Source organism: Pyrus communis, chromosome 8 (assembly GCF_963583255.1).
Source record: "Pyrus communis chromosome 8, drPyrComm1.1, whole genome shotgun sequence".
NCBI lineage: Eukaryota > Viridiplantae > Streptophyta > Magnoliopsida > Rosales > Rosaceae > Pyrus > Pyrus communis.
The window spans coordinates 9,006,213-9,033,329 of record NC_084810.1 but is presented as its reverse complement, the minus strand read 5'-3'; the positions used below and the strand labels follow the sequence as shown (position 1 = coordinate 9,033,329).

At 35.4% G+C, this 27,117-nt stretch overlaps 3 protein-coding genes across 5 annotated transcripts; 1 reads left to right on the top strand and 2 right to left on the bottom strand.

Moving 5' to 3' along the window:
• Positions 1 to 10,540: 10,540 nt before the first annotated feature.
• Positions 10,541 to 15,135, bottom strand: LOC137742008 (trigger factor-like protein TIG, Chloroplastic). The gene is made up of 13 exons (XM_068481739.1): positions 14,799 to 15,135; positions 14,627 to 14,710; positions 14,393 to 14,521; positions 14,048 to 14,136; positions 13,645 to 13,828; positions 13,046 to 13,136; positions 12,776 to 12,930; positions 12,579 to 12,671; positions 12,396 to 12,488; positions 11,855 to 11,935; positions 11,566 to 11,715; positions 11,309 to 11,404; positions 10,541 to 10,911 (listed from the first exon to the last, which is right to left on the bottom strand). Exons 1-13 carry the CDS (start codon positions 15,087 to 15,089, stop codon positions 10,834 to 10,836), a joined length of 1,614 nt encoding a protein of 537 aa, XP_068337840.1. The 5' UTR covers positions 15,090 to 15,135; the 3' UTR covers positions 10,541 to 10,833.
• Positions 15,136 to 16,058: 923 nt separating this feature from the next.
• On the top strand, positions 16,059 to 18,466 carry LOC137742006 (uncharacterized). The gene is made up of 3 exons (XM_068481737.1): positions 16,059 to 16,524; positions 17,035 to 17,181; positions 18,018 to 18,466. The coding sequence occupies exons 1-3, from the start codon at positions 16,249 to 16,251 to the stop codon at positions 18,162 to 18,164; spliced, it is 570 nt and encodes a 189-aa protein (XP_068337838.1). The 5' UTR covers positions 16,059 to 16,248; the 3' UTR covers positions 18,165 to 18,466.
• A 575-nt stretch (positions 18,467 to 19,041) lies between these two features.
• Positions 19,042 to 22,472, bottom strand: LOC137742005 (grpE protein homolog 2, mitochondrial-like). 3 transcript variants are annotated; one of them, XM_068481735.1, is made up of 6 exons: positions 22,118 to 22,462; positions 20,935 to 21,136; positions 20,657 to 20,850; positions 20,361 to 20,528; positions 19,963 to 20,091; positions 19,042 to 19,329 (listed from the first exon to the last, which is right to left on the bottom strand). In XM_068481735.1, exons 1-6 carry the CDS (start codon positions 22,253 to 22,255, stop codon positions 19,246 to 19,248), a joined length of 915 nt encoding a protein of 304 aa, XP_068337836.1. In that variant the 5' UTR covers positions 22,256 to 22,462; the 3' UTR covers positions 19,042 to 19,245. The 3 variants fall into 3 exon arrangements, with proteins under 3 accessions (XP_068337836.1, XP_068337835.1, XP_068337834.1); XM_068481734.1 differs by having other exon boundaries at positions 20,657 to 21,121; positions 22,118 to 22,472; XM_068481733.1 differs by having other exon boundaries at positions 20,657 to 21,136; positions 22,118 to 22,466.
• Positions 22,473 to 27,117: the final 4,645 nt, after the last annotated feature.

The window sequence follows — 27,117 nt, the reverse complement described above, 5'->3', positions numbered from 1 at the left end:
CACAGATATCTGTGGACCAACGCAGGTTGATTCTCATTCTGGAAATAAATATTTTTTGTTATTCACAAATGATTGCACTAGATTGATGTGGGCATTCTTTTTGAGATATAAGTGTGGTGCACTTGAGTGTTTTGAAAAGTTCAAGGCAGTGACAGAATTACAATGTGATTATATAGTGAAATGTCTCATAAGTGATAGAGGAAGAGAATTCCTTTCTGCATAATTTGATAAGTATTGCAGTGAACTAGGAATCCAGAGACAGTTAACTATGGCCTACACTCCCTAGCAAAATGGAGTGTCAGATAGGAAAAATAGAACTGTGGAAATGGCAAAGTCAATGATGCATGAGAAGAATCTTCCAAATGTGTTTTGGGCAGAAGCAGTGAACACTGTTGTTTACTTGCTTAACAAATGCCTTTTCAAAGCTTTGGGAAAAATAACTCCATTTGAGGCATATAGTGGCAGAAAACCAGGGATAGCTCACTTGAGAACTTTGGTTCTCTTAGCTATGTGCACATCCCTTCTAATCTCAAACACACATTGGAAAAAAAGTCATAAATGCATCTTTATAGGCTATGGTGCTAGTGTAAAGGGTTACAGACTGTTTGATCTAATTTCAAGGAAGGTCATTCTATCAAGAGATGTTACATTTGATGAGAAAGCTTCCTGGGATTGGAACTACACTACAAACACTGAAGCAAGATTTCTAGTTCTCACTGTGCATCAGAATGCTACTTAGACCTGTGATATTGGTGAGTGCTCTCAATATGATCAATCCACTACTTAGACCTGTGATATTGGTGAGTGCTCTCAATATGATCAATCCACTACTTCTCAAAGTGATAGTATGACTGAAATACCTCATGTATATGATGATACGCCTAAGAAGTGGAGAAGTGTAAATGAAATCATAGCTCAGTGCAATATGTGCATTGTTGAACCTAAAAGTTATAATGATGCAGCTAAGGATGACTCATAGAGGAATGCAATGAAAGCTAAATTAAAAATGATAAAGAATAACAATACATGGCAACTAGTTGAGAGACAATTTGATAAGCCAGTCATTGGTGTCAAATGGGTCTATAAAACTAAACTCAATCTGAATGGTACAGTGCAGAAGAATAAGCTAGATTAGTGCCTAATGGCTACTCACAAAAGCCTGGAATTGAATACAATGAGACTTTTTCCCTTGTGGCAAGATTGGATACCATAAGAACCTTGATTGCACTTGTTGCATAGAAGGAATGGAGTTTGTACCAACTAGATGTGAAATTAGCCTTTCTCAATGGAGTTCTTAATGAGGAAATGTATGTAGATGATATTGTATACACTTGTAGCAGTTCACAAATACTTGATGAGTTTAAAAATGACATGATGAAACACTACGAGATGACAAATTTAGGTTTTTACATCATTTCCTTGGAATGGGTGTATTACAAACTGAGAAAAGCATTTTCATACATTAAAAGAAGTATGCAGAGAAGCTGATTGAGAAATTTAGGTTAAAAGACTACAAAATTGTTGGTACTCCACTTGCTGTGACTGAGAAACTAAGTAAGGTTGATGGCAGTGAAGCTGCAGCTGAAGGTGAATACATAAGACTTGTGGGGAGCTTACTATACTTAACTACAACCAGACCTGATATAATGTTTGTAGCAAGATTCATGCATATTCCCACTAAGAAACACATGGGAACAACAAAGAGGGTGCTGAGATATATTCGAGAACAAATGATTTTGGAATTGTTTTTTAAAAAGGAAAAACTACTACTCAATTGGCTACTGTGATAGTGATTGGGTTGGAAATTAAGATGATATGAGAAGCACTTCGGGTTATGCATTTACACTGGGATCTGGTGTGTTTTCATGGGCATCAATCAAGCAAAGCACTATGGCACTGTCCACAGCTAAAGCAGAATATGTAAGTGTTGCAGAAGCCACTTCTTAAGCAAAATGGCTGAGATTTGTACTTGAAGATTTTGGAGAAAATCAAGTGGAAGAGACACAGATTATGTGTGACAACACATCAGTCATTGCTATGGCTAAGAATCCTGTCTTTCACCAAAAGACAAGACATATCAGCAAAAAGTTTCATTTCATCCGAGAAGCAATTCAAGCCAAGGAGATTGAACTAGTGTACTGTAAGGCATATGAGCAAATTGCAGACATTCTTACTAAAGCTTTGCCTAAAGATCGATTTGCTTATCTAAGAGAGCTTATGGGAGTCAAGACTGCTAAGGGATAGAATGGAGTGTTGGTGTATAACCCTTCAGTTGAGTCTTGGAGGTAAAAAAAGAATTCAAACCTTTAGTTTAATATTTGTTTCAGGTAGTCATATGCTTGTCTTGACTTGTATCTAGCTTAAGTGATAGACTATAACAAATGGCATCATCTCATAGGGTCATAGCAATTAAAGGCTGAGATTTAGATTGTTATTGATGAGTGAAGAATCTCCCTTCCTCTTCCATGTATAATGGTAACAACCTCACATGTTTGTTGTGAGGAATATTACAATCAATTCGATCATCCTTCTCTGAAATTCTCTCTACCATTTTCTGGTTTTTCTCAGACCTTCATCAAGCTTTCATAGACGCTTATCAAATATTCCCATACTCTAACATTTTCCTCTTCCATGGATCGGGTGTAACAATGTCAGGCCTCTTCAACCGTCAAACAGGCATATCGGAGAACCCTCTATGAAATGCTTGGTCCACCGCATAATTCAAGGAACTCAGTCCTCACAAAGCCTCAACAATGGTTGTTGCAAATCAAACTCACAAATTTCAGACTTTCTACCGCCTCCTTCAACATCACACCCCCCCAAGGCACAACCCACTTCAAAAGTTTTAACCCCTAAAGCCTCGAAGACTTCAGCACCCCGGCTAAATCACACAAACCAACCTCTAACGAATGAGCTCTTTGTTCCACCAACTTGGAGGCAACTTGTTGAAAGACACTTAGCAACAGTACAACAACATTCCAAGAGTCCCACATCAACCACGGGCAAGAATGGGGGATTCTCCTCACATATAAATGGCACTTCTCTCTTACAATTAAGGGCTCTTCGATCTTAGGACCCCGAATTTAGGCTTAGTCCTATATTAAAGTTTAAGCCATTTTATTATGTAGATATAACGTTATTAATGAGAACTCATGTAACTCTGTGGATGTAGTCCAATTTAAAGTAAATCACGTATGTCTTGTGTCTACTTATCTTCCCCTTATCTCTTTACATATCATCCTTCCTGAATGACTGAAGCACCGTTGCGTGGATCGTTTCATCATATTTTACGCAAAGCCCACCATATTTTGTATAGCAACAGCTATCATACACTTTCTTTTTGGTGAATTGCAATCATGCGGCTTTAAGACTTCTCCAATGATTTGCTTCTATCATGATCGAACTTATCCTAAATTAAATGAATAATTATGTAATATTCTAAGAGGGATGGTTGATTAATAAATTAACAAAGTAATCGATATGGTATTGTGTGTGTACTATGTTTTGTTTAGAAAATTGAATTCAAAATCAAAGATGTTTGACTAATTATTTAACATGTGATAGATTCCACTTGGATGGTGATCATCTTTTAATTCCGAAAACTAATGATGGAATGGACCAATGGGAACAGCTTTGTAGGGCTTTGCTTCATGTGGCCTAGACAGGAAAAAGCATGGAACTTGTTTGGGTGCATTGTAGCAACCAAAAGTAGTCACGTGGTCTTTGGACTCTTATGCTATTGGTATTATTAATATTACTCGTTTTTGTTTTGGTGAACACAATAAAATATGAGAATTGTTATTAGCATTTCAAAATTCTCATTCTATACTCCTAACTTTCTATATTTAAAAAGAAAAATACACTTGTGAGGAGTGTAGAATAAGATTTTTGGAGTGCCAATAACACTTCTCTAAAATATATGTTAAAAAAAAGTACAACTTATGGCAAAGCATGATTATCCACTCATTTCGAGCTCAGGGAGACCATGCAGAATTTCACTCCATCGTGATCAGGATCAAGTAGACTCGCTAACTTGAAACATCAAATTTGGGACCTCTCACATTAGCAAGAAAATACGATAAATTGGATACGAAGATGTTTGTAACTTTGTAGGACTTAATTTATTTTGCAGGTACTTTGCTTAGAACATTTTTAACGGGGAACATTGTTTTGTCCTTATATTATGTGAGCTGGAATGATCATTAGGGTGTAATTGAACACCAACTTCACTGCCGATGCTATTATTGTTTTTTAACATATTATGGATGGCATTTTTTAAATAGTATTATTCGAGTCCGGTGCGTAATGCTTGATGTATGAGTTTTTAGATGCAATTACGCTTTAATTTGTGATTGGTTGGGCGATTGTACTCTCTTCTTTCGTATTAAAATCATTAACATAGCTGAAATTATAATTTCCTCCGGTAGTTGGATACAATACACACATGTTATATATACGTTGTTAAGAGAGTAGTTGGAGCCGATGGAGGAATTTTGTCTGTGCAAAGATTTGGTATGAATATTTGTTGGTGGGATATATTTGTTCAGGAAACTTCATTAATGCTTGTAATTTGTAGATCCAACCAAACTTGCAAAGTGGGATTGCAATGCAAAACTCTAATGTCCTCATGCGTAGGTATAATTTTATCAGGCATGAACTTATCTGTTATGATTTTTATACGAAGAATAGAATTTACATGAAACGAGTTTTTTCATCTAAAAGTAAACACTAATTATACAATGTTATGAGTTAATTTTTTTCACCTGATATTGTGTTATTGAATCAAAATCCCATAAAACGATAAATTGTTCTGTATAACTTGCTCTTCATGAAACATATATATTGACTGGTAAGTGGCATGTTCGTTTTTTCACCTAACAAACCATGAAATTTGTTAAGGTGTCTCCAACAGATTCTCTAAAACAATTACTTGGTTAAATTAAAATGTTGACGAGGAAGAAGAAAACTATCCATCCTAATTCCAACACTCCATTATTTTATTAGGCTTTTGCAATTACAAACCAGTTTAACTCGAATTAAAATTATTAAGTTTCTATCTGAAAGTTACTATAAAGTGATTAGTTAAATACATTTTTGGCCATTTTAATAAGAATATAACAAAGAAATAGAGTGTTGCTGAAGATGCTCTAATCTTCGTCTTTCTAATGCACCAATAAAGTGTCAATGTTTTAATTGAACCTTCAAAGTGATGAGCCATTAATACTATGATCTTATTGTATCTTCTCCACTTGTATGTTGAGGTTTGATATATCTAATTACTATGACTGCTCTATTATGTGGTTCAATTCAGATTTGCCACTCATTCAAGTGAAATTTTTGTATCAACAAAAAACAACTTTCAAAACTACGATCTTGTAATATTTATTATATGCTGGAACTTGTGAGGGACAATTGTCACACATCAGCTCCAATCTTGAGGAAAGATATCTTCATAAATGAGATGGTAAAATATAATATGGGTCAAAGCCATGGACCTTGGGCTTTGTATTTGGGTGCATATTAATCTGTCAAAGATGGGCCTTGGATTTGGGTGCATTATTATATTTATTATCTTCTAATTATATTTTCTAATAGACTTATAATAAGATTTACAATACTATTTCCTTGAAGATTTTTTTCACTATGCAAAATATCATGTAGTTTTTTAATGGAAAATAACAAACTAAATTATTTTGGTCTAGGGTGAATTTTTCCTTTTTGTTGTTCACTAATATATCAATTAAAATAATCTATCATAAATTGTCAACATTTCTCTAAAGTTACTACTAAATGATTTCTCAAATACTCTCTTCCTTCTCTCTTCTCTCAAATTCTCTAAAGTATGATCAATTGGTATAGTTGCTACTAATATATTATGTTGAACTTTTGTATGCTTACTGGTAAATGTAGGGTGTTCAATAACACCAAGATAAAAAATTTTGCTTCTTGAGTGTCTTGTTTATTCTCTTATAAATATATGCTAATCTTTTCTTTATGCTTGTTATAGTAGGATGTCTAGAACAATAAACTCCTAGTAATTGTGGTTGACAAGGTCTACAAAGACAATAATATACAGTATTCCTACCAAATGAAATGTTTGTGTGATATTTCAGTTGTGTTGATGACTTATGTCCTCAAGGTACTCTATTGTTATAATTATACTATTAAAATGTTAAACTTGACTTTGATATCAAATTCATAGTAGTGGCTCAGTTAAATAGACATACCTTGCACATGGAACTTGACATGTTTCAGCATGAATGCTACTAACAATGCAGGTATAAGGCCCCAATGGCTGAACTCAGAGGTACTGAGAACTCAGAGGTGTCATGGTTTATGTCCAATTATTTGTATGGCACATATTCAACTATAACAGAGTGCTCAAACAAAGCGTCATCATCAGTTAGCAAGATAATAATATAATTACAATAGTATCTCCCTATTTTGGACTAGAAGTCTAATTAAACAAATGGGTTTTTATCACAAACAGTCCCTAAAATTGACCCACTTCATCAATATGGTTCCTAAAATTGAAAATCGATTAATGTAGTCCCTGAAAATAAATCTCGCAAATCAATGTGGTCCTTCCATTATAATACCTTCAAAAATTCTGTTATGTATTGACATAGCACATAAATGGTTTCCACACCTTTACTGGAAGAAGATGATGAACAATGTTCAATCATCTTCTTCTTGTTTTTTCTTTTTTCTTTTTAAATTTTTTAATTATAAAAAATAAATTTATTTTTAATTATTTAAATATTTTTAATTCACATAATAATATTTAATTAATGTGTGGGACCCATTTATGTGCTATGTCAGCACATAACAGAATTCGAGCTCTCACAAATAGAATTGGAGTACCACGGAGAAAAGCTAGCTGCATAAACAAGACAGGGATCGCAGAGAAGAATGAAAGAATGAAACCAAAAACAATTGCTCGATCATGACTTTTTATGGAATTGTAATGGAATGACCACATTGATTTGCAACACCCATTTTCAAGGACTATATTGATTGATTTTCAATTTGAGGGATCATCTTGATGGATAGGTAAACTTCAGGGACCATTTATGATAAAAACTCTTAAACAAACACATGAAAGAAATAAAACTTACTCAAAACTGGAGAATTTGTACACCTATCTTTATTGATATACAATATACAAAGGATATTTACAATGACTAGCCTTTATGCACGCACTCATGTGCGTGCATAAGACATTTTTTTGAATCACGGCATGTTACACACGACTTACACATTTTAAATGTATTTATATGCGTAAATTGACAAAGGAAAAGTTAAATATTTGAAGTAAATGAATAATCATAGATCATGCTAGAACAAACCCCTCATAAACCAATTAAAACAGCTGAATCCACATAATAAAATCGGTCTCTATAGAATTTACATTAAGAATAGAGAAAATAATATTTATTAAACAATTGATTAAATCATATTATTGCTAGCTCATTGTGAGACTAAGCTCACCTCCTCCCCTTAGTGTAGATAATATCGTTTGTTAACAAAAATTCATTTGACAACTAATTTAATCACATTATAGTCCACATGCGAAAGATCATTTTTATAATCTGCATTACATGCCTTTTAAGATGCTTTGAACGTGTTTAAAATTTGAGAAAATAATATTTAATAAACAACTGATTGAATCAGATTATTGCTAGTCCATTGTGAGGTTAAGCTCATCCCCTCCTCCCTTAGTGCAGATAATATCGTTTATTAAAATAAATAAAAAATAATCATTTGACAACTAATCTAATTACATTATTATCCACGTGCGAAAGACCTTTTTTATAATTGGCATTACACGCTTTTTAAGATGTTTTGAACGTGTTTTAAAATAGAGAAATTGAATTGCATTATTACTAGCCTATTGTGAGGTACTAATTAAAAAAAGAAAAAAAAACATCACAAAAAAAACTAATTAAAATGACAAAGACATTTTTTGAATCACGGCGTGCTACACGCGACTTACACATTTTAAAAATATTTATACGCGTAAATTGACAAAAGGAAAGTCAAATATTTGAAGTAAATGAATAATCTTTGATCATGCTAGAAGAAACCCCCTCATAAATCAATTAAAGCAGCTGAATTCATATAACAAAATCGATTTTTATAGAATTTACATTAAGATTAGAGAAAATAATATTTAATAAACAATTGATTGAATCACATTATTGCTAGCTCATTGTGAGGCTAAGCCCACCCCTTCCCTCTTAGTGTAGATAATATCGTTTGTTAAAAAAAAATAAAAAATAAAAAAAAAAACAATAATTTGACAACTAATTTAATCACATTATTATCCGCGTGCGAAAAAACCTTTTTTATAACCGGCATTACACGCCTCTTAAGATATTTTGAACGTGTTTAAAAATAGATAAAATAATATTCAATAAACAACTGATTGAATCACATCATTGCTAGCCTATTGTGAAGCGAAGCCCAACCCCATCCCCCCTAGTGTAGATAATATCGTTTGTTAAAAAAAAATACAATCATTTGACAACTAATTTAATGTAATTTAATCACATTATTATCTGCATGCAAAAGACCTTTTTAATAACCGGCATTACACGCTTCTTAAGATGTTTTGAACGTGTTTAAAAATAAAGAAAATAATATTTAATAAACAACTAATTGAATCACATTATTGCTAGTCCATTGTGACACTAAGCTCATCCCCTCCTCCTTAGTGTAGATAATATTGTTTGTTAAAAAAAACAAAATAAAATAAAAAAAACAATCATTTGACAACTAATTTAATCACATTATTATCCGTGTGCGAAAGAATTTTTTTATAACCGGCATTATACGCCTCTTAAGATGTTTTGAACGTGTTTAAAATAGAGAAAATACTACTTAATAAACAACTGATTGAATCACATTATTGCTAGCTCATTGTGAAGCTAAGCCCACCCCCTCCCCCATAGTGTAGATAATATTGTTTGCTAAAAAAAAAAAACAATCATTTGACAACTAATTTAATCACATTATTATCCGCGTGCGAATGACCTTTTTTATAACCCGCATTACATGTCTCTTAAGATGTTTTGAACGTGTTTAAAAATAGAGAAATTGAATCACATTATTGCTAGCCTATTATAAAGTACTAATTAAAAAAAAAAAAACCACAAAAAAATAATTATTAATAAAATACTATTAAAATGATGAAAATGCCCTTACCTTATTTGATACATTATTTTGGGATGCCTTTGAAGTTTTTTTGTCTTGGGGGCATTTTTGTTGAAGTTTGGTGACAAAAAAATCACTATTCACTTTTCCATTGGCTTTAATCACATTATTGTCTGCGTGCGAAATTTTTTTTTTTTATAATCGGCATTACATGCCTCTTAAGGTGTTTTGAACGTGTTTAAAAATGGAGAAAATAATATTTAATAAATAACTAATTGAATCACATTATTACTAGCTCATTGTGAAGTTAAGCCCACCCTCATCCTCCTTAGTGTAGATAATATCGTTTGTTAAAAAAAAAAAAAACAATCATTTGATAACTAATTTAATTATATTATTATCCGCGTGCGAAATTTTTTTTTTATAACCAGCATTGCACTCCTCTTAAGATGTTTTGAAAGTGTTTAAAATAGAGAAAATAATACTTAACAAACAACTGATTGATCACATTATTGCTAGTCCATTGTGAGGCTAAGCCCACCCCCTTCTTCCTTCGTGTAGATAATATTGTTTGTTAAAAATAAAAATAAAAAATCATTTGACAACTAATTTAATCACATTATTATCCGTGTGCGAATGACCTTTTTTTATAACCGGCATTACACGCATCTCAAAGAGTTTTGACTTGTTTAAAAATAGAGAAATTGAATCACATTATTACTAGCCTATTGTGATATACTAATTTAAAAAAAAAACCACAAAAAATTAATTATTAAAAAAATACTATTAAAATGACAAAAATACCCCTACCTTATTTGATGCATTATTTTGGGATGCCTTTAAAGTTTTTTTGTCTTGGAGGCATTTTTTTCCAAATCTTTTTGTTGAAACTTGGTGACACTAAAATCATTAATCACTTTTCCATTTGCTTTATATATAGGCTTCGAATACTCTTATGTGTGGGCTTTTTATCTTCGTGTGTTGTGAGGGAAAGCTTTCATTTGCACATAAATGGGTCTGCTAACTTACAAAACTCCTTTATAAAAAGCTACAATTATTTACAATATTTCTGAAAGCAAACCACACCTGACAATGTTCCTGAATGTGGAATTGATTTCTTTGTGACCACCTTCATCTGGTGCAATCTGGTTTGGACCACCATTTTATATGCTTTCTGATTGGCACCATTTCATGGACCACCAAGATTTTGTGCAGCATGCCCTACTTTGTATAGTCACGTATATCAATCTTTGTTTTGGTTTGGTTAATTAGTTTTAATTAGTGTAGTTCTTCGCGTATTTCTTTCCTTCTTTGGTTCCTCGAGGTGGTTTCGGTGCTTGATTCAACAGTGTACAGCAAAAAATAACTCTTGTTACCAATTTGACAGAACTTCAAAAACCAGATATTGGATTGATTAGGACTGGATCCACAAACAAAATTCATCATTTCGGAAAAATAGCTTTGAACTCGCTAATCAAACAATTGAACCTCTCGATCTAAAGGCCCTCAACCCGACAATCTGACTAGCGTAAAATTTAGGCATGCTGCAAACTATGCTGGCTTGAATGCGGCTGGGCATCGTCAAAAGAAACCACCTTTAAAGTTAAAACATGACTAGCCTTGAACAACTTTGTGTACACCGTACGCTTGCAAACACAGACATGCTTGTCCTCTCCGTCATCTGGTTACGTATTGAATCTCTGCATGCTCTCTCAACCATTCAAGCACCTTTGCTCCCTCTAAAATTTCTTGAACCTGCAATTTGGAAGATTAATTATATAATTCAAAACCCCGGGAAGGGTAAAAGATGGAGAAAGCAAAAACGTTAAACATTTAGCGCCCGTAAGGAAGCTCTCTTGTTTTAATTTGATTTATTTAATAATGGTACATAACGAAAAATGGTAGAAATGTGAGAAAAGAGAGGATAGAAGAAAGGGAGAAGATCAATAGCATTTGGTTTGGAAAAATGAACTAAACATTTTCGTATAGGTTATCCTTTTAGTTTTACGTATTTCCTTTCCTCTCTTCCCCTAAATTGAGACTGAAATCAAAGACAGCACAAGTAATCAAGATAACAGAAAGCACATAGCCAACACAGTTGAAACTAAATGCACTTGAAATCTGCTTTTCTAACAGGGTGACACATGCTGACCTGTCCCCTGACACGTTCTTCATCATAATCTTGTTTTTGACGTTTGAATTCATCAATTGAATTTTCAACTTCTTTGACAATCTCCTCTGTTGAAATCTGCAAAACACAAACAATAGGTTTCTGGTTACAACACGTTTTGCAGCCCACCAGTTATTTTTCGTGAAGCCTATGCTACCAAGCAGAAAAAGATACAAAGAGCATAACCCACAGAAAAAAGAGTTCAGGACAAATAATCTGTTAATATAAATATAAATTACCTGAAAATTTTCACGTTTATATATGTCTCCGACAGCCAGACTCTGTTTTATCATATTTGTTATGTTCTCCTTCTGGTTTAGAAGGTACTCGTCCACAGCCTTCTTACTTGACAGAGAAGCCAACTGCTCGTCATTTAATTTTACGTTTGCCTACAAAACCATGACAACCAAAAGATAGAAGATGTTAACAGAAAAACGCAGGAACCTACATGCTCACACACACACACAAACTCAAACCACGAGCCAATAAATGTAAATCTCTTTACATTGATATATTGTAACTACTGACCTGTATCTCCAAAAGTTTGGCTCCATAAAGCTGCCTACCTTGCTCCTCAAAAAAGGACTGAGGAATATCAACCTCTACCATCTAAAAACAACAAGACGCAGTTATTCTGCAAGTCGAAGTTCCCATTTAAGAGGACACTTGAAGTGTCCGCATGTCAACACACTCTGCATCTCCTTTGTGGATTTAATAAATAATACTAAGGGAGAGGAACATAATTCTTTGTTTGAAATATGCATATTTAAAACGACCATTCATCTTATGAAAATTGAGGTTTCCCCCAAAAAGAATTAAGCTTGTCAAGCAATTTAACAGTATCATGTTAAATCATAGGACTTCTGGAATTCACGCAAACATGTTGACCAGTGTAATCACAAAACTTCCTTGCAATGGTTTTGCAACAACATGGGTGCAGTTGTGTGCGTTTGTACACAGATATAAAAAGAAGGCATGCAAAGCCCTGTCTCAGAGAGGCAAACATCAAGTGAAGATTGCAAACGATCAATCTAATCTTAATGATGAATATTTGAGAAGTTAAAAGCACCTTGCAAAGCTGATCTAAAATGGCATTATCAGCTGCTTGCTCTCTAGCTGTTTGCTCCATTTCCTGGAACTTTTGTAACAAAACTTCCTTGACCTGCATATTCGTGCAGCAGAGTAGCGTTGTAGATAGTACAATTTTAGCGTATAACTTCATTGAGAGTATTTAAAATCTCATTCAGGCTACCTGTTTGAGGGTGGTGCCTCCAGGAAGAAGCCTTTCAGCAAGGGAGTCATCCAATTCGGGCAAGTCTCTGTAGAATAATTCTTTGCATTCAACCTAAAGGAGAATCAAAAGAAGCAAAACATGAGAACTTTCACCTATTTAGTCTTTTGAGGACAAAGTATACCAAATGGACTTCCACAAAACAGGAAACCACTCACATTGAATTGGGCATGAACTCCTTGGAGCTCTTCTTGTGTCCATGATTCAGGAAAGACAAGTGGAAAGGACTTTGTTTCACCTTGTTGAATTCCAATTATCGACTCGAGGAAACCAGGAACTACTTTATCACCATCTTCCGTATCAAAATGATAACCTTCAGATAGAAAATAGAGTTGAGAGATTCTTCTGCAATAATATTTCATCACTCCGAACCAAAAAAAATAAAGCCATTGTTAATAGAACCGAAGAAGAAGTGGATATTGGCAAACCTTTACTCTCAGCAGATGGAATATTCTTAACATTTGCTTCATCTTGATCTATCGTTGTTGCAGATATATCAAGGACAGCAAGATCACCAATCTGTAGGAGTCTCAATTTTGCCAGTCACCAACGTAATATAACAAGTAGGAGAAGGGTTTTCAATGGAATTTTGAAACTCAACTAATATGACACTCTAATCCATGAAACACTGTGAATGTAACGCAGAAGTACTTCTGAAGAGAATTCAAACACTACATCTGAAGGTGCAGTGAAGAAAGCTTGTTCAGTGATCTTTCTTTATTGAACAAATAAAGCTTAATTAGTTTTGGGAGTGTCTGACAATTCATAAAATTGAAGGTGATAACCGGAAACTTCTCCAATGGACTATTTTTTTTATGTTGTAACTGTCCAAATGAATGCCTAGAAGCCAACCGTCCATTCCAAATAGAATAAGTAACTCAACCGTATGAAAACTTGAGCAACAGACAGATATCTAACTATTTTCATGCAGTGTTTGGCAGAATTTATCCCAGCAAGGAATGAACATATCATTAAAGTAAAATTTAATTCAAAAGAAAAGAACAAAAGTAAATTGAACTTGAGTCACCTGTAGACCTCTATCGGTTACAATTCTCAATGCACCTAAGGACTTATGGCGTTGCCTTAATTCTTGTTCAGAAGCTTTTTGAGCATCTATGTCACTATCTAGCTCAACTGCAACCTTCAAATTCTTGTATCCCTCCTCAGGTGTCCATTTCAACTCCGGTGCTATATCAACAATGACTTCATATCTGGACCACAAATCAAACTGACAAGCATGATCGATCAAATCAAACGTGGAGGCACATAATCAGTTGACATTATCAAATTTCCTTCAATGCATGCCTCTCCTCTTAACATACTGTGAGAGGAGACGTTGCATGTATTATGGCATTGTAAGATGGATATTAACAGAAATATCAAATATGCAAGTGAAAAAATGTAACTTGAAAGATATCTGAATTAGCAACCTGAGAGAATTGAGAGTTGAATAGATCTGCTCCATTTCTGGAAATCTGGTTACAATACGTACTGAGTCTCTTAAAGGTGTGCCTGTCATCTAAACCATAAAAGCAGATCAGCCACAACAGAGAACTCGAGAACGATAAATCATAAGAAATTAACGCTGATCTTATTATATGTTCTGGGGGGGTTGTGATTGTAAAAATGCTGCAGCATTGTAATTTTGAAGCCATTGCCAATAAGCAAAATCCAAACACTAACTTGCAAGTACACGAATTTAAGAAACTCTATGTTTTAACAACAACGATGACGATAAATTGTAATAAATAAACGATATTTCAGTTTTAACGTACCGAAGACATGGCATGTGGAAGGGTCCTCCTCAAAATAGATTCAACAGTAGCCTTGTTGACACTTCTCTTCCCAACATGACTCACAAGAATACTCTCCGGCACCTTCTTTCCAGGCCGGAATCCAGGAACCTGCGCACATTAAAACCCCCAAAAAATATCCATAAATTAAACTTCAAGTCCAGACAAACTAAATGAAAACAATGGAGAAGGAATGCAACACTAGAAAGTAGAAACCTTGGCTTGCTTCATGAACTCGGCCATAACCCTTTTGTAGCAATCGTCGCAGACCTCCGGCGGTACTTGTATGCTTAACTTGACCTGCATACAGATTACAGACAGTGATGATATTAACCAAAATTGAGATTAAAATCATAATTAGAAAAATTGGCAATTAAGAAGATTTTACTCTGGAATTGGGTTCTCGGGTCTCTGTGACAATTATGTCCGCTGGAAGCTGATCTTTATCGTCGCTGACAGCCGTAGAAGAAGAAGGAGAAGCCGGAACCGCCGAGCGAGAGAGTGGTGGCGGTTGGAGATGTTGGAATTGGCGGGAAAGGGAGGAGGGGGGTCGGAGGGAAGTGAAAGGATGAAGAGAAATGGGGTTTCTTGGGGAAAGAAGAGAGCGTGAAGGGGGTGATGGGTTTACGCTGACGACCGACATGGAGACACCATTGACGACGCCCATACAGAGCTCCATAGTTCCTGGTTTCTTTCTGATCTCACTAGCTTGGTGCCCAGCTTTAGCTTGAAAGATAAAGGGCAAAACTGGGATTATCCAACAAAACAAAGAAAGTTTTCCGTTGCATTCTGCTCCCTCGTCCTTGTTAAATTTAAGAAAACTAACTAAAGTTCAAAAAACTTTTAATTTTAATAAAAAATAATAAATAAAGGTGTAGTAAATAGTATTAAGGAAAAGTAAAAATAAAAATATGATTTTTCATTAAAAATGAATAAGACTGTTTCGTTAAAATTTTCTTAAATTTATTTGTGCTAACTACATTTTTATTTTCAATTTTCTCATATTAAATCATGAAGTTTTAAAATTTTATTAATTTATACATTTTCTGTTAAATATTTAATGCTTCATTAATTTGATGAGTGTGTTTGTGTGTGTGTTTTTTTTTTTTTTTTATCATGTAATGAAAATGTGACTTACATGTTAGTCCATATGAGGATTTCACGTTTACAATATCACCAGTTTAACGATGGATCTAACAATCAATCCAACTAGAAGTTAAATTAATACAATTTTACAATTTTATTATTATGGCAAACTTATTGTGTGACTTAGCTCAATCATAACGCTTTAGTTCAATAATATCATTATATTTGAGAAAAGAAGTCAAATTTATAATCAACTAATTTTTCAATTTAGTTTAGATTTATTCTATAAATTAAAATTTGTCAATTAAGAGCTTTAACTTAAACATTGCGTTGCACTACTGATGATTCCGTGAGACTTTTCATTAATATAATTACGTGGCGTGATATAAGATCCATGCTCAGACCCACAATTGGTCCTTGACTTTCCAGCGTACTTTAGACTTTGTCTTTAAATTTTCATCCTAAATATAAATTCAACAGAAATAATGAACAAAATTAAACAGGGATGAAAGAGAACGGAGGAAAGTGTGATTATCATTTTTCCAATGAGAGAGAAGAAAGTAACACGGTTGCAAACCGTCAACGGAACTGTGTCGCGTGTGTTTGACAAAGACGCTGTAACTGAACACAGAAACGACGTCGTGAGGCCTTGAACAACAAATAATCTGTATCTCTCAACCTCGTAGCTGAAATAGTCACACATACTGGCTCAGTCACTCTAGAAAGCCGAAGAAGCAAAAAGCGGGTCGAAAATGGAAGCACTCGGGTCGAGATTGGGCAGGGCGTCCTCCAGGTACGGCCAAACAGCCACCGTCTTCAGCGGCCCCGTCCGCAGGTGGAAGAAGAGGTGGGTCCACGTGTCATCTTCATCCCCCTCCCTTACTTACCAAAACCCTCACTCCCAATCCAACAACAGCAGCTCTCGCCTCCTCCTCTGCCGCTGGACCCCAATCTCTTCCGCTACCTCCCCCGACGAACCCGCCGCGGCTTCGGATGAGCCCCCTCGCCGGAAGTTCCGCTACACGCCGGTAAGTACACCACCAACATGCATATATGCATCTGTATGTTTCAATTGCTGTGTATTTGTTGTTAGGGTTTTTAGGATTTATGGAAATTGCTGGCTTTTATTTTTATCTTTTAGTTTTTGGAGGATTTCTTTGAAGCATTTGATGGACTGTTCTGTAATCTGTATACCGTGTTTCCAAGTTTGGATTTTTGTCTAAAAGAGTGACCTAGATAGGAATTGTAGCTGCTATTTTTGTGAAAACAAGAACTTGTATGAGTTTGTACTTAATAGTATACTGGCTTTAATTTTGTTAAATTATCGGTATTATTTGTTTGCGAATATATTATCCTGCCAAGTACTGCAATTTAGGACTGATGTTATGCTTTGGGGCATTCATGAGAGCTTAACTTGCGTGATCCCCTGAATTGAACTATTTAGAAATATGAGTCCTCTACTCCCGGAATCCATACAATAGATGCTTGATGCTGTTGAATGCTCTTTGTTAATAGCTTATGATCGATTCGTTGTGCAGGTTTCTGTGCTAGAGGAACAGAAAAAGCCAATTCAGAAAAAGGTTGGAGATGAGGAGAAAACTAGTGAGACTGATGAATCGGTTAGCCCAAGTGATAAGGTGCATGGAAAGCCAAATATTAATCAGATTATGAAGGAACAAGCTGAGGTGAGACTTACTGCACTCCTGCTCAATTATCTTCTTTTTGTTCAGTTGGATGTCTTTTTGTGTTCTCGTGCCCTTTCCTAGAGGTTGAAATAATTTTTAGCGTTGCAGAATGAGCATGTGGGTGGTGGTATTGGCCATCACTTAGTTTCTTGTAGTCCATGAGTATTATTTGTGGGTCATTCTATGAAATCACTTAGTTTTCCCGGTTAAGTTCTTTTGCAAATGAAATTATAAGATAATATGAAAGCTTAAAATAAACATCGACCACCAGTCACTGGCCATGGTGCTACAACTTGGCGCTATGGACATAAGGTCTGCAACATATGGCCGTGGTGTTGGTCTAGGAGGAGCAAGTATTTGTATTCTGTTCTTTCTTGAACTGGTACGTGCCCACACACACAGAGACAAACAGAAATAGTGGTTAAATTTTCTGGTTTAAGAATGACCCGCCTTGTATTGTGCGTCACTAGAAATCCAATATCTTCGCCGCTGCAAGATGCTTTATAGTGTTTAAGTAACCTTCACCGCTGCAAGAAATGAAAAAAAAATCTAATGCATTTATACTGTTGCATTTTTATGTGTCCTAAGTATATTTTAGTAAATTTTATGGGCTATATAAGCATGCGAGGTTTTATATGAAACTACTTGAGGAACCAACACCATCATCAACTATGATACTCTATCAAAGCAGTGTGAAAGTGAAGATAACGTTTTCGCCTTGGCCACATCAAGCAAATAGGGGTTAGGATATTTTGAGGTTCTCTTGCTGTAGTGGAGAAAATCTTAAGTAATTTACCATGCAACAAATTATTGATTAGATGCTGTCCGTGCTGCAGGAGTTGGACGAGGACCAATCAGGAGTGCTGGATTCAAACAGAAGCCATCTGGATTTAGATTTGGGCTTGAAAGATGGTCACGGTGTCAGCCTTGATTCAATGATTCAGATGAAGAAAGCAAGTTCAGGTAGATTTTGGTTGGATTGACGCTTAGCGTTTGTGAAGACAAAAACTAGAGCTGCGTGCAGCGATCCACTAGCAGGGACTACTTCAAGCCGTGTGATTTCTATTTAGTATGATGCTGCGTGTGATGTATGTAACTAAGCCGTAGGATTAGTTTGTGGGTTCTCTCCTTATGTATATGGTTAGCAAGTAGTAGTACATGATCAACAAGCACATGACGTTTCGAGCAGCTGACTGTTCGTAAAGATTAGCCGTGTACCAGTTTGCCATTTCTCTGTATTGGTGACCACTCCTGTTTATGATGTGCGCGTGGCCTATTTTTATGACTTCTTATTGGGTTATGTTCGAGGGAATTGAACCTTGGACCTCTCCTATCGCCATTGGCCACTACGGTTTGAGAGGTTTTATGACAGGACATGAGGAACGAAGAAGTTTTATGAAAGCTAGACGTACAACAATTCCAGACACAAAAGTTGTTCTGTCCAATTTTTGTCAGCGAGATTTGTGATCAGAAGAGGCTGAAATGTTTCTGTAAGTCTTCCCAACTCCTCAAAAAGAATGGATAATCGTGGTTTACCACCAGTTGTCCTTTTTGAAAGAAAAAAAACAAAAAAATAAAAATAAAAAAAATTGTCGGCGAAAGGTTCAAGGTTTCAAGGTTTAAGTGGTTGTGATTCTGTACAGGCGAAGAATGCTCGTGGTTTCTTAGAACTCTTACTCCCGAAGGCACAAACGCCGGACTCCAGAAGCTACAACATGATAAACCAACCACACCTGCTCCAGCAGTACGATGAAAACGAAAGCACAAATTTAACCATCTTGGTTACCATCAACAAGCTTAAAAATCGAACCTCTCGAAAACTCTAACGTACCCAGGGCACTTATGTGGTCGTGTCGTCCATAATAACAAGAGTAATATATTACAAAACTAACATAAATGATTGGGTAGAAAAAATTGTCAGACTGGAAAATAAGTTTATGGACCCTTCAGCCACAGGAATAAGATTAAATCCTATTCAAGTTTCTCAAACGTAGGCAAAAAAAATTGTAATGTGATCCGGTGCACCGCAAAGACGTAACTTGGGAAAATTTTGGTAGCTGCAATTTAACTGTCAGCATTGTTCTCCGCTTCCGTTGTTACACCAACTTCAGCTGGTCGAACAACTCGATCATGAAGCATGTATCCCGGCTGCAATACAAAAACGCATTAGGGTATTTACTCATGGGCTTAGTGCTACAGTAATATAAGTCATTTGAACAAACGTAAAATAATTTCTACACACAGATTTGTAAGGAAAACCATATTTTGTTCATCAAAAAAAGTATAATGTAAAGATTCAAGCAATTATTTGGATTCCTGCATTAGTCACATTCCTGCTAACAATTTATCCAAGTCCTTGCAATGACCCTTCTCCATTACTAATATAAGTCATAACGCAAAAACGGCCAATTAATGTTGTTGGAAACAAAAACATATATCAAAGAAATCAGTGCAAAAATATGTGCGGCGATGTGCCTCCAAAAGCCATTTTCTGGAAGTAAATCTTGAATATGGCAGGTTTTCTAATAACATCAAGCGTGTGCCATTTTTTTCCATTAAGTATTTACTCTAGTAGAGAGAAACAGGACATGCTTAACAATTCCAAATTTTTTCATCTCAAACTTGTAAGATGTCAAGATATCCATTGGAGTTCCAATCGCAGCACATAAAGTGTCACCCCGAGGCTTCCAACTTATAGACTTATAGTACTGATGCCGAGCAGTAGTAAACTTCTTTCTCATTTGAAAAGAAATGCAAAAGAATTGATTATATATTTCATACCTTGAGAACCACAGCAATAGTACCCGGAGGCTTGGAAGCATCTTGTAAACTGAATACTGCATTATGCCTGTTTGGGTCAAATGCTTCATTTGTAGGATCATACTTTTCTATTCCGTACTTTCTAAATACCTGAAGGGAAAATGCATTATACGTTACAACTTTGTATTTAATTTCCTCTATTGCTAACAGAACCATTGAGCAGTACACAACTACACACAAAATGTAACCTGAAATAGAAAATATAATATGCGAGAATGAGCCTGATTGACACAAAACATATGAGACGAACAGAACGTACATCCAACTCATTTAAAACAGTGTTATCTCAGCCTTATAAAGCCACTCAAATTTTGAAGGATTACAATGGGTGGTTATAATTAGTGATTAAAACAGTGTACCTCTAAAAGCTGTTTCTCGGTCATTTCAACACCTTCTAGAAGTGTTTTCAGAAGTGGGAATGCTGCACCAGTGTCCTTGGACTCGTCAAGTTTTGAGAAACTTTCTTTGACAACTGAAGAAGCTCTGCCTAGATTGTCTGCAACATCTAGTAAACTCTTTGCAAAACTCTGCAACATATTTATGAAAACTCCGCAGAGTTAGACTTCAGACAATTGTGCAACAAGAAAGAGGTAAAAAGAGAAGCAAATAACAAGTCTCTGAGGACAGGAAATAAATCGTCAAAAGTAACCAGGACCTGTATGGCAAATTTCTTTGAATTCTCTGCCTCACGCTTTGTCCTCTCCATGACATTTTCAATCTCTGCGTAACTTCGGAGGAATTTATCTTGCATTTTCTTGAATTCTTCATGTTTCTCCTTCAGAAGATCTTCCTTCTCAGCAACAAGTTTTACCAGGTCATCCATTGTTAAGTCACCGTCACTCTCTGAATCTGAATCAGAAAATGCAGTTCGTTTAGTACCTCCTCTCCTTCTTTTCACAGAAGACATGGTAGACTGCGAATCCGAAATATAACCTGACTCTTTTGCTTGATCAGCAACTTTCGCGTCTCCACTTGCTTTTTCTGGCTCTCCATTTGTAGAAGCGCTGCCATTCTCTACAGCACTTCCATGATCCTTTTCAGGATGTGGCGATGCAGACGAAGAGAACCCAAATATTTGAGAGATAGACGAAGTTGGGGTTGAATGATGCAATAGGGACACCTGCCTTGGAACAATCTGTTATTCGAAAACAAATGAGATACATAATAAAAAGGAAAAAAAAACACCTTTAGTAACCATGAAGTTTTAAGCTTGTCCAACAGGCTACAAAGTTATATGCTTCAACCCTCAATAGAAAAAAAAACCTCATACTCAGCTGCCCAGCGGAAAGTCAGAGAGCATAACGAAATTCAAATTAAGCATAGAAATTAAAGTGATACAAAATTATGCTCAGATAACTATATCATATGCTATGAAGCACGGATACTTTAGTTTGGTAGCGAAAACAATATTTGTCAGGTACTCCCACATACCAGTATTTGGCTGCTAGGATACCGTTACACTTTCAGATGAGAAATTACGAGGTGAAAGTTAATAGGAAACAAAGATTTAGTTGAAAGTTGATGAATACAAAGAGCTTGCCTCTAATTGAAACAAGTGATATAACTCTCACACTTTATTAACTCGAATTCAGATGTTTTCATGTTAAAATATGTTTTAAATTATAATTTTTATTGTCATATCCATGACGTATCATATCGTATCCTAGTTTTTAGAGATTCTACGTATCACCATATCCGCATTCGTATCCATGCTTCATAGATCACACGGACATGCATACATATGATATTTTATATATCATTTGGAGTAAAAATATATTATTTAGTGCCTACAGAACAAATGAATTCATCAATATTTCAAATCCACTAGCAAAAATACGCTATATTAATTTCTCATATTAGAAAAAATTGAAACCATATACCAGAACCCAATATTCACTAAATACAAAAATAAAATTTGAATCCAATAATCAAACAGAGATAAAAAGTAAGAACAATGATTTCATAAAACCCTAGCAAAATCCTAGCGCTAGATAATAAGAGAACGGGAATTGGATCCAAAAAAGCAGATTAAATTGGTGAAATTTGCAGAAAACCTAAAACCCTAGCAAAACCCTAGTGACAAAAAATTGAAGAAAAAAGAGGGAATTTGAGGCACCTTAGAGGAAAAATCGTGGATCAAAGCTTGGGACTGATTGGAGAGGATTGGCAAGTGATGATTCTGCGGAGCCGCCAAAAGCATTGTGCTCCTGGGGAGGGTCCTCGAGGCCCGAGCTAAAACCCTAGACACCAACATGGCTGGAGAATTCGAGGGGCAAAATGGGAACCAAAATTTGGAAACCTAGAGCGAGAGAGAGACTGCGGTGGCCGTATGGGAAGGGGTTTGTGAAGGGAAGTGAGAATCTCTTGTGCTTGGAGAGAAAGGAAAACAGAGAGACACCGGTGGGATTTTCTGGTTGACGAAAGTATCCTTTTGGATGGGAATATTTTAACCGCTTTTCGGAGGGTGTTTCCGTCAGAGCACCAATTGGGTTCTTGAGGGTTTAGAAGACTCCAGAAGCTTTTCGGCTGGCGCAACCGATATTTGTAGATGACCAAACGTAAATGGTGACACGACATCGTTTAGAACCACATGCATTGCTCGGTCTGCCTTCATTTTCAAAGATTATGGTTGTTTAGAAGTGTTTTTAAAATGATTAAAAACGTGTTTAAAGAAAATGTTTTTAAATTGTAAAAGCGCTTGAAGTACTTCATGCAATAAGCACATATTGCAGTTACAAGAAGCATTTCAAGTATTTTTCCACGATTCATTTGCATTTTTATTAAAGATTAGTTCAAAAAACATTTTCATTTTCACTAAAAGCGTTTCCAAAATTATAAATAAAAAAATACTAATATTTTATTGCTTATTGTCAAGGCTATTCAAATGCAACGGTGGAGGTGCAAAAAACAGTTACTGTTCATTAAGGGCAGTTATTGTTCATTGAGTGGATTAAATAGTGAATAGCTTGGGGGAGGGTTTCCAATTGTGGAACTGCTCTAATAAGAAATCGAACCTAGACCTCGAGAGTTGCAGGAGTAAATGCTTAAATTTTATCACTGGACTATAAGAATTTTATGATAGGACCATAGTTCTAATGGCTATATGATTGAAATGATGGAAAAATTAGGCCAACAGGATCCTCTCCGGATCCTTTTGGTGAGGATCCTGGGATCCATTCATCGTACATTATGCGGTTAGTTATTATCAGGTATTGTTTGTATTTAATTTTGAATAAAAATATTTAAAATGATTTCTGACCGCACGATGTACGATGAACGGATACGATTCACCGATTTCCGGAATCCTCACAAAGAGGATCTAGCGAGAATTCAGATTCAAAATTAGAGTACTTTTAGAGTTTGAATTCATCCAATGTAAGCAAAGTGTAAATTTATGAGCAACAATTGCACTTGTGCAACAAAAAATTATAAATAAATAAGTTTTCACAAAGGTTGTTGTAGGATTTGTACACCCAATATAGGGTGTGTTATCGATATGTAGTATTCGTCCAAGGCTGGCTTTGAGGGGTTGCGAAGAGTGCGACCTTACAGGGCCCTCAATTTTCTAAGGCCCCCAAATTCTAAAATCCTTCTTAATATTCTATACATAAAAAAGCTGGGAAATAATTTATAGATGTTTACCTAGGATGAGCGCTGGTACCTTCATGTTCATGTGGTAGTGCACGGTGTTCGACTCCTTACTTCCTCATATTTGTTAATTTTGATTTTTTTTTTTTCATTTTGGGAATTTTGAGCTCACTAGTTTTTCTATTTTTAAATATTTGTAGTTTAATTTCTTTCATTATAATTGTAGTTAGGAATATCATAATAAATTAAAATTCTTAAATCTGATATAATCTTTAAAAGCCTTCATTCCTGATATGATATCATTTAATGGAATACATTTCATAATTAGAATCGTTTATTCTTTTGGTCCCCGTTTAAAAGTCATCTATTTTTCATTTCATTTGAAGACTATTAAGTCATCCATATCAAAAAGAAAATTATAGTACTACTACACCTATATTGTTAGATTAAGATGGTTTAATTGTTTAAGACATGAATCTCAAAATTTTTACTAATCTAATGGCAATCAACGGGAGAGGGGGAGTGAGAATCATCCTCACTTTAGGGCTTGACCAAAAATGCAATGAAAAAGGTTCATTACAAGATGCTACTAATATCATAACCAGTGATTTGTTTAACACATAAATTTTTCTTGAGATGAACTATAGATGATAAGAAGAGCATGAATGGTTTTGATCGCTGTTCTAAAAATCCCTGCCTAGCGCTGCCTAGACCTTGCCTAGCTGCCTAGGTGCTAGGCCTTAACCCGCCGCCCAACTAACGTCTAGCATCTTTTAAAACCTTGGTTTTGATTATGATATTTTTACAGTGATATGATAGGTACATAGTCATATCACCATGCTTTTTGTATTTAAAAAGTACGGAGATTCAAACCAAAAACATAGAGAACGGAGATAGGTACATGACCATCACATTATGCTTCATTTTTATTTATTTATTTATTTTGCGTTATATCAATTTACACACAATATAAAAATATAAAATATAAAAGAAAATATAGCAACCAAAATTTTAGACCATGCAAGGGCCTCTGTTTGAGTCTCGCACAGGGCCTCCAAAATCTCAAGGCCGACCCTGTATTTGTCCCACTTTGATCATTTCCCTTTCTCTCTTCCCTCCTAGCCACTACATAAAGAGGGCTTTGGGAAAGGAGAAGACACCAACAAAAACAATTCTCTTAGCTATAGAGCTCTTAGTAATCTTTTTCTCTTAGTTTAGCCTCTAGGGTATCACCTTGGCCTTAGCATTAGGAGGCTACTAAGAATTACGGCAGTTTGATCCTTGTGCATGGGCACAAGGTACATAGGCAATCTAACGGGGCTAGATGCAACCGAATCCTCCCTTGGATGACGCTCTCCTTCGTGGTTCGTAGGAATGAGACGGCGATCCAGAATTCGTTAATTCCGCAAGGTATGTCCTATATCGAATTCTTTATATTATATTCGTATAAATTCCCAACAGTGGTATCAGAGCCATAGGGCTCATTCCTCGCCTTACAATTCGATGTAAATTGCGAGAACCACTATATCCACCATGGTTGCATAAACCTGAAAATATCACATTCTAATTCGTTGCCTTTTTTTAAGGATTTCTTTTGAGAAATATATTATCCTATGTGTGAGAATCATTCCCGCCAAACTTCGTGCAAATATATGTCACGGTTTGAGAGAAATCACAAACCCTAGTTTTGTGATTTCTTGAAAATTTTAGTTTTTTCAGCCGTTTTTCAAGCTGAATTTAGGGTACATGGAGCTGTTTTTTCTGTAGTTTTTTTATTTTTTATTGTGATTTGTAGTCGGTCACATAAGCTTCAAAACCATATAAACTACACTTCATTTGGACGAGTATTGAAGAAGATATGGCTTCGCAAATATGCCTTTGCGAATCTGTGAAATCTGGGATTTCTGCATAAAAATTGGAGAAAAACGTGATTTTTATGTTCAGATTTGGGAGCTCTTTTTCGTGCTATTAGAGTCAGTTTTTGGAATTTGTTCCTGAAATAGAAGTTGTAGCTCGTAATTTCGGATTTCTAGTGGTATACAATACGAATCAAACGGATGCATATAGATTGAGATATGGTCTTGGGAAATTTGCCTTACGAAATTGAAAATCTGGGATTTTCATATTTCTTGGAGGAAGAGAATCTCTAATATTTTGAGATATTGTGTCAGTTTAAATTACTTGTCTCGATTGAGTATTTTAAGCGGGATATTATATCATTTTAATTGCTCCTTTTTAGACTTGAGCATTTAAATGGCGAAAAATATTCTTTTGTAGAATATTATTTTATGAGATTAATTCTAATTAGGTGATTTGATCATAATATCATGATTATCAAATTAGAATTAGAATTATTAAGAGGATTATCTCCTATTATATTTTTAATTAATGTGGATTGATTATCTCCTTATTAATTATTTTAAATTGATTATCTAAGTGATTATCTTCTGATTAATTTATATATGATTGTTTATTCTTTATTATTTAATTACAAATAATTGAATATTGTTGTTGGGCTTATTATGAGCATGTCATTTAGGAAAACAATCCATATTTAGGATGTTCATTAAACATGGATTGGGGTTCACTAATGATCACCTCTTACTTGATGTGGTGTCTAGGAAAAATCTTTAAGGAGACATTTTGGATGTCAAAAGGGGTCGGTTTTTAAAAACTTAGCACTGCCACCCCTCCCGGATTTGACCTAACCACACTTACGGAGACCCACTTGTCAAGCCCATTGTCTAAAACTCGAACTTAATCCCAATAAAAGGCCTATTATATGCATGAGTACTATATGATTGTTTAAGCCTTTGCCCATAATTTTTTTTTCTTGCGCTCAATTGGATGTAGCATGAAAACGAAATGGAAATGTGTTTGGAAAAATGTGGAAAAAAAATTTCAAAAATAAATATTTGTTTCCAAAATAATTAAAATTGTGAACTCAACCTGTCACATCCACTAGTACAAAAACATGTTTGCGCGACGAAAACTTGCGCGACGCAGCTAAATGCGTCGCGCAAAGTATGTTTGCGTGACGCTAAACAAAAAACGTCGCGCAAATGGCCTTTGTGCGACAGCACTTTGCGCGACGAAGATTGGCGTCGCGCAATACTGTTTTGCGCGACGTAAGTGCCCTTACGTCGCGCAAAACGGTATTGCTCGACGCCAATCTTCGTCGTGCAAAGTGCTGCAAGCTTTTGGCGCTAAACCAAGTGAGTTTTACCGCTTTTTCTGTTGACCTTGCGTGACGCAGGGCTACATGAGTCGCGCAAAACAGCTTTACGCGACGCACGTGCACTTACGTCGCGCAAAACATCTTTGCGTGACGTATGTCGCGTCACGCAAAACAGTTTTGCGCGACTCATGTAGCCCTGCGTCACGCAAAGATGTTTTGCGCGACGCCGTATGCGTCACGCAAAGTCAACGATTTTTTTCTCCTTTACTTCATCAGTTTGGGTGGTAGAAACTGCAAACTAATTGACTTTTTTCTCAATGCTAAGACAATAGGTTTTAGTTCAATAATGA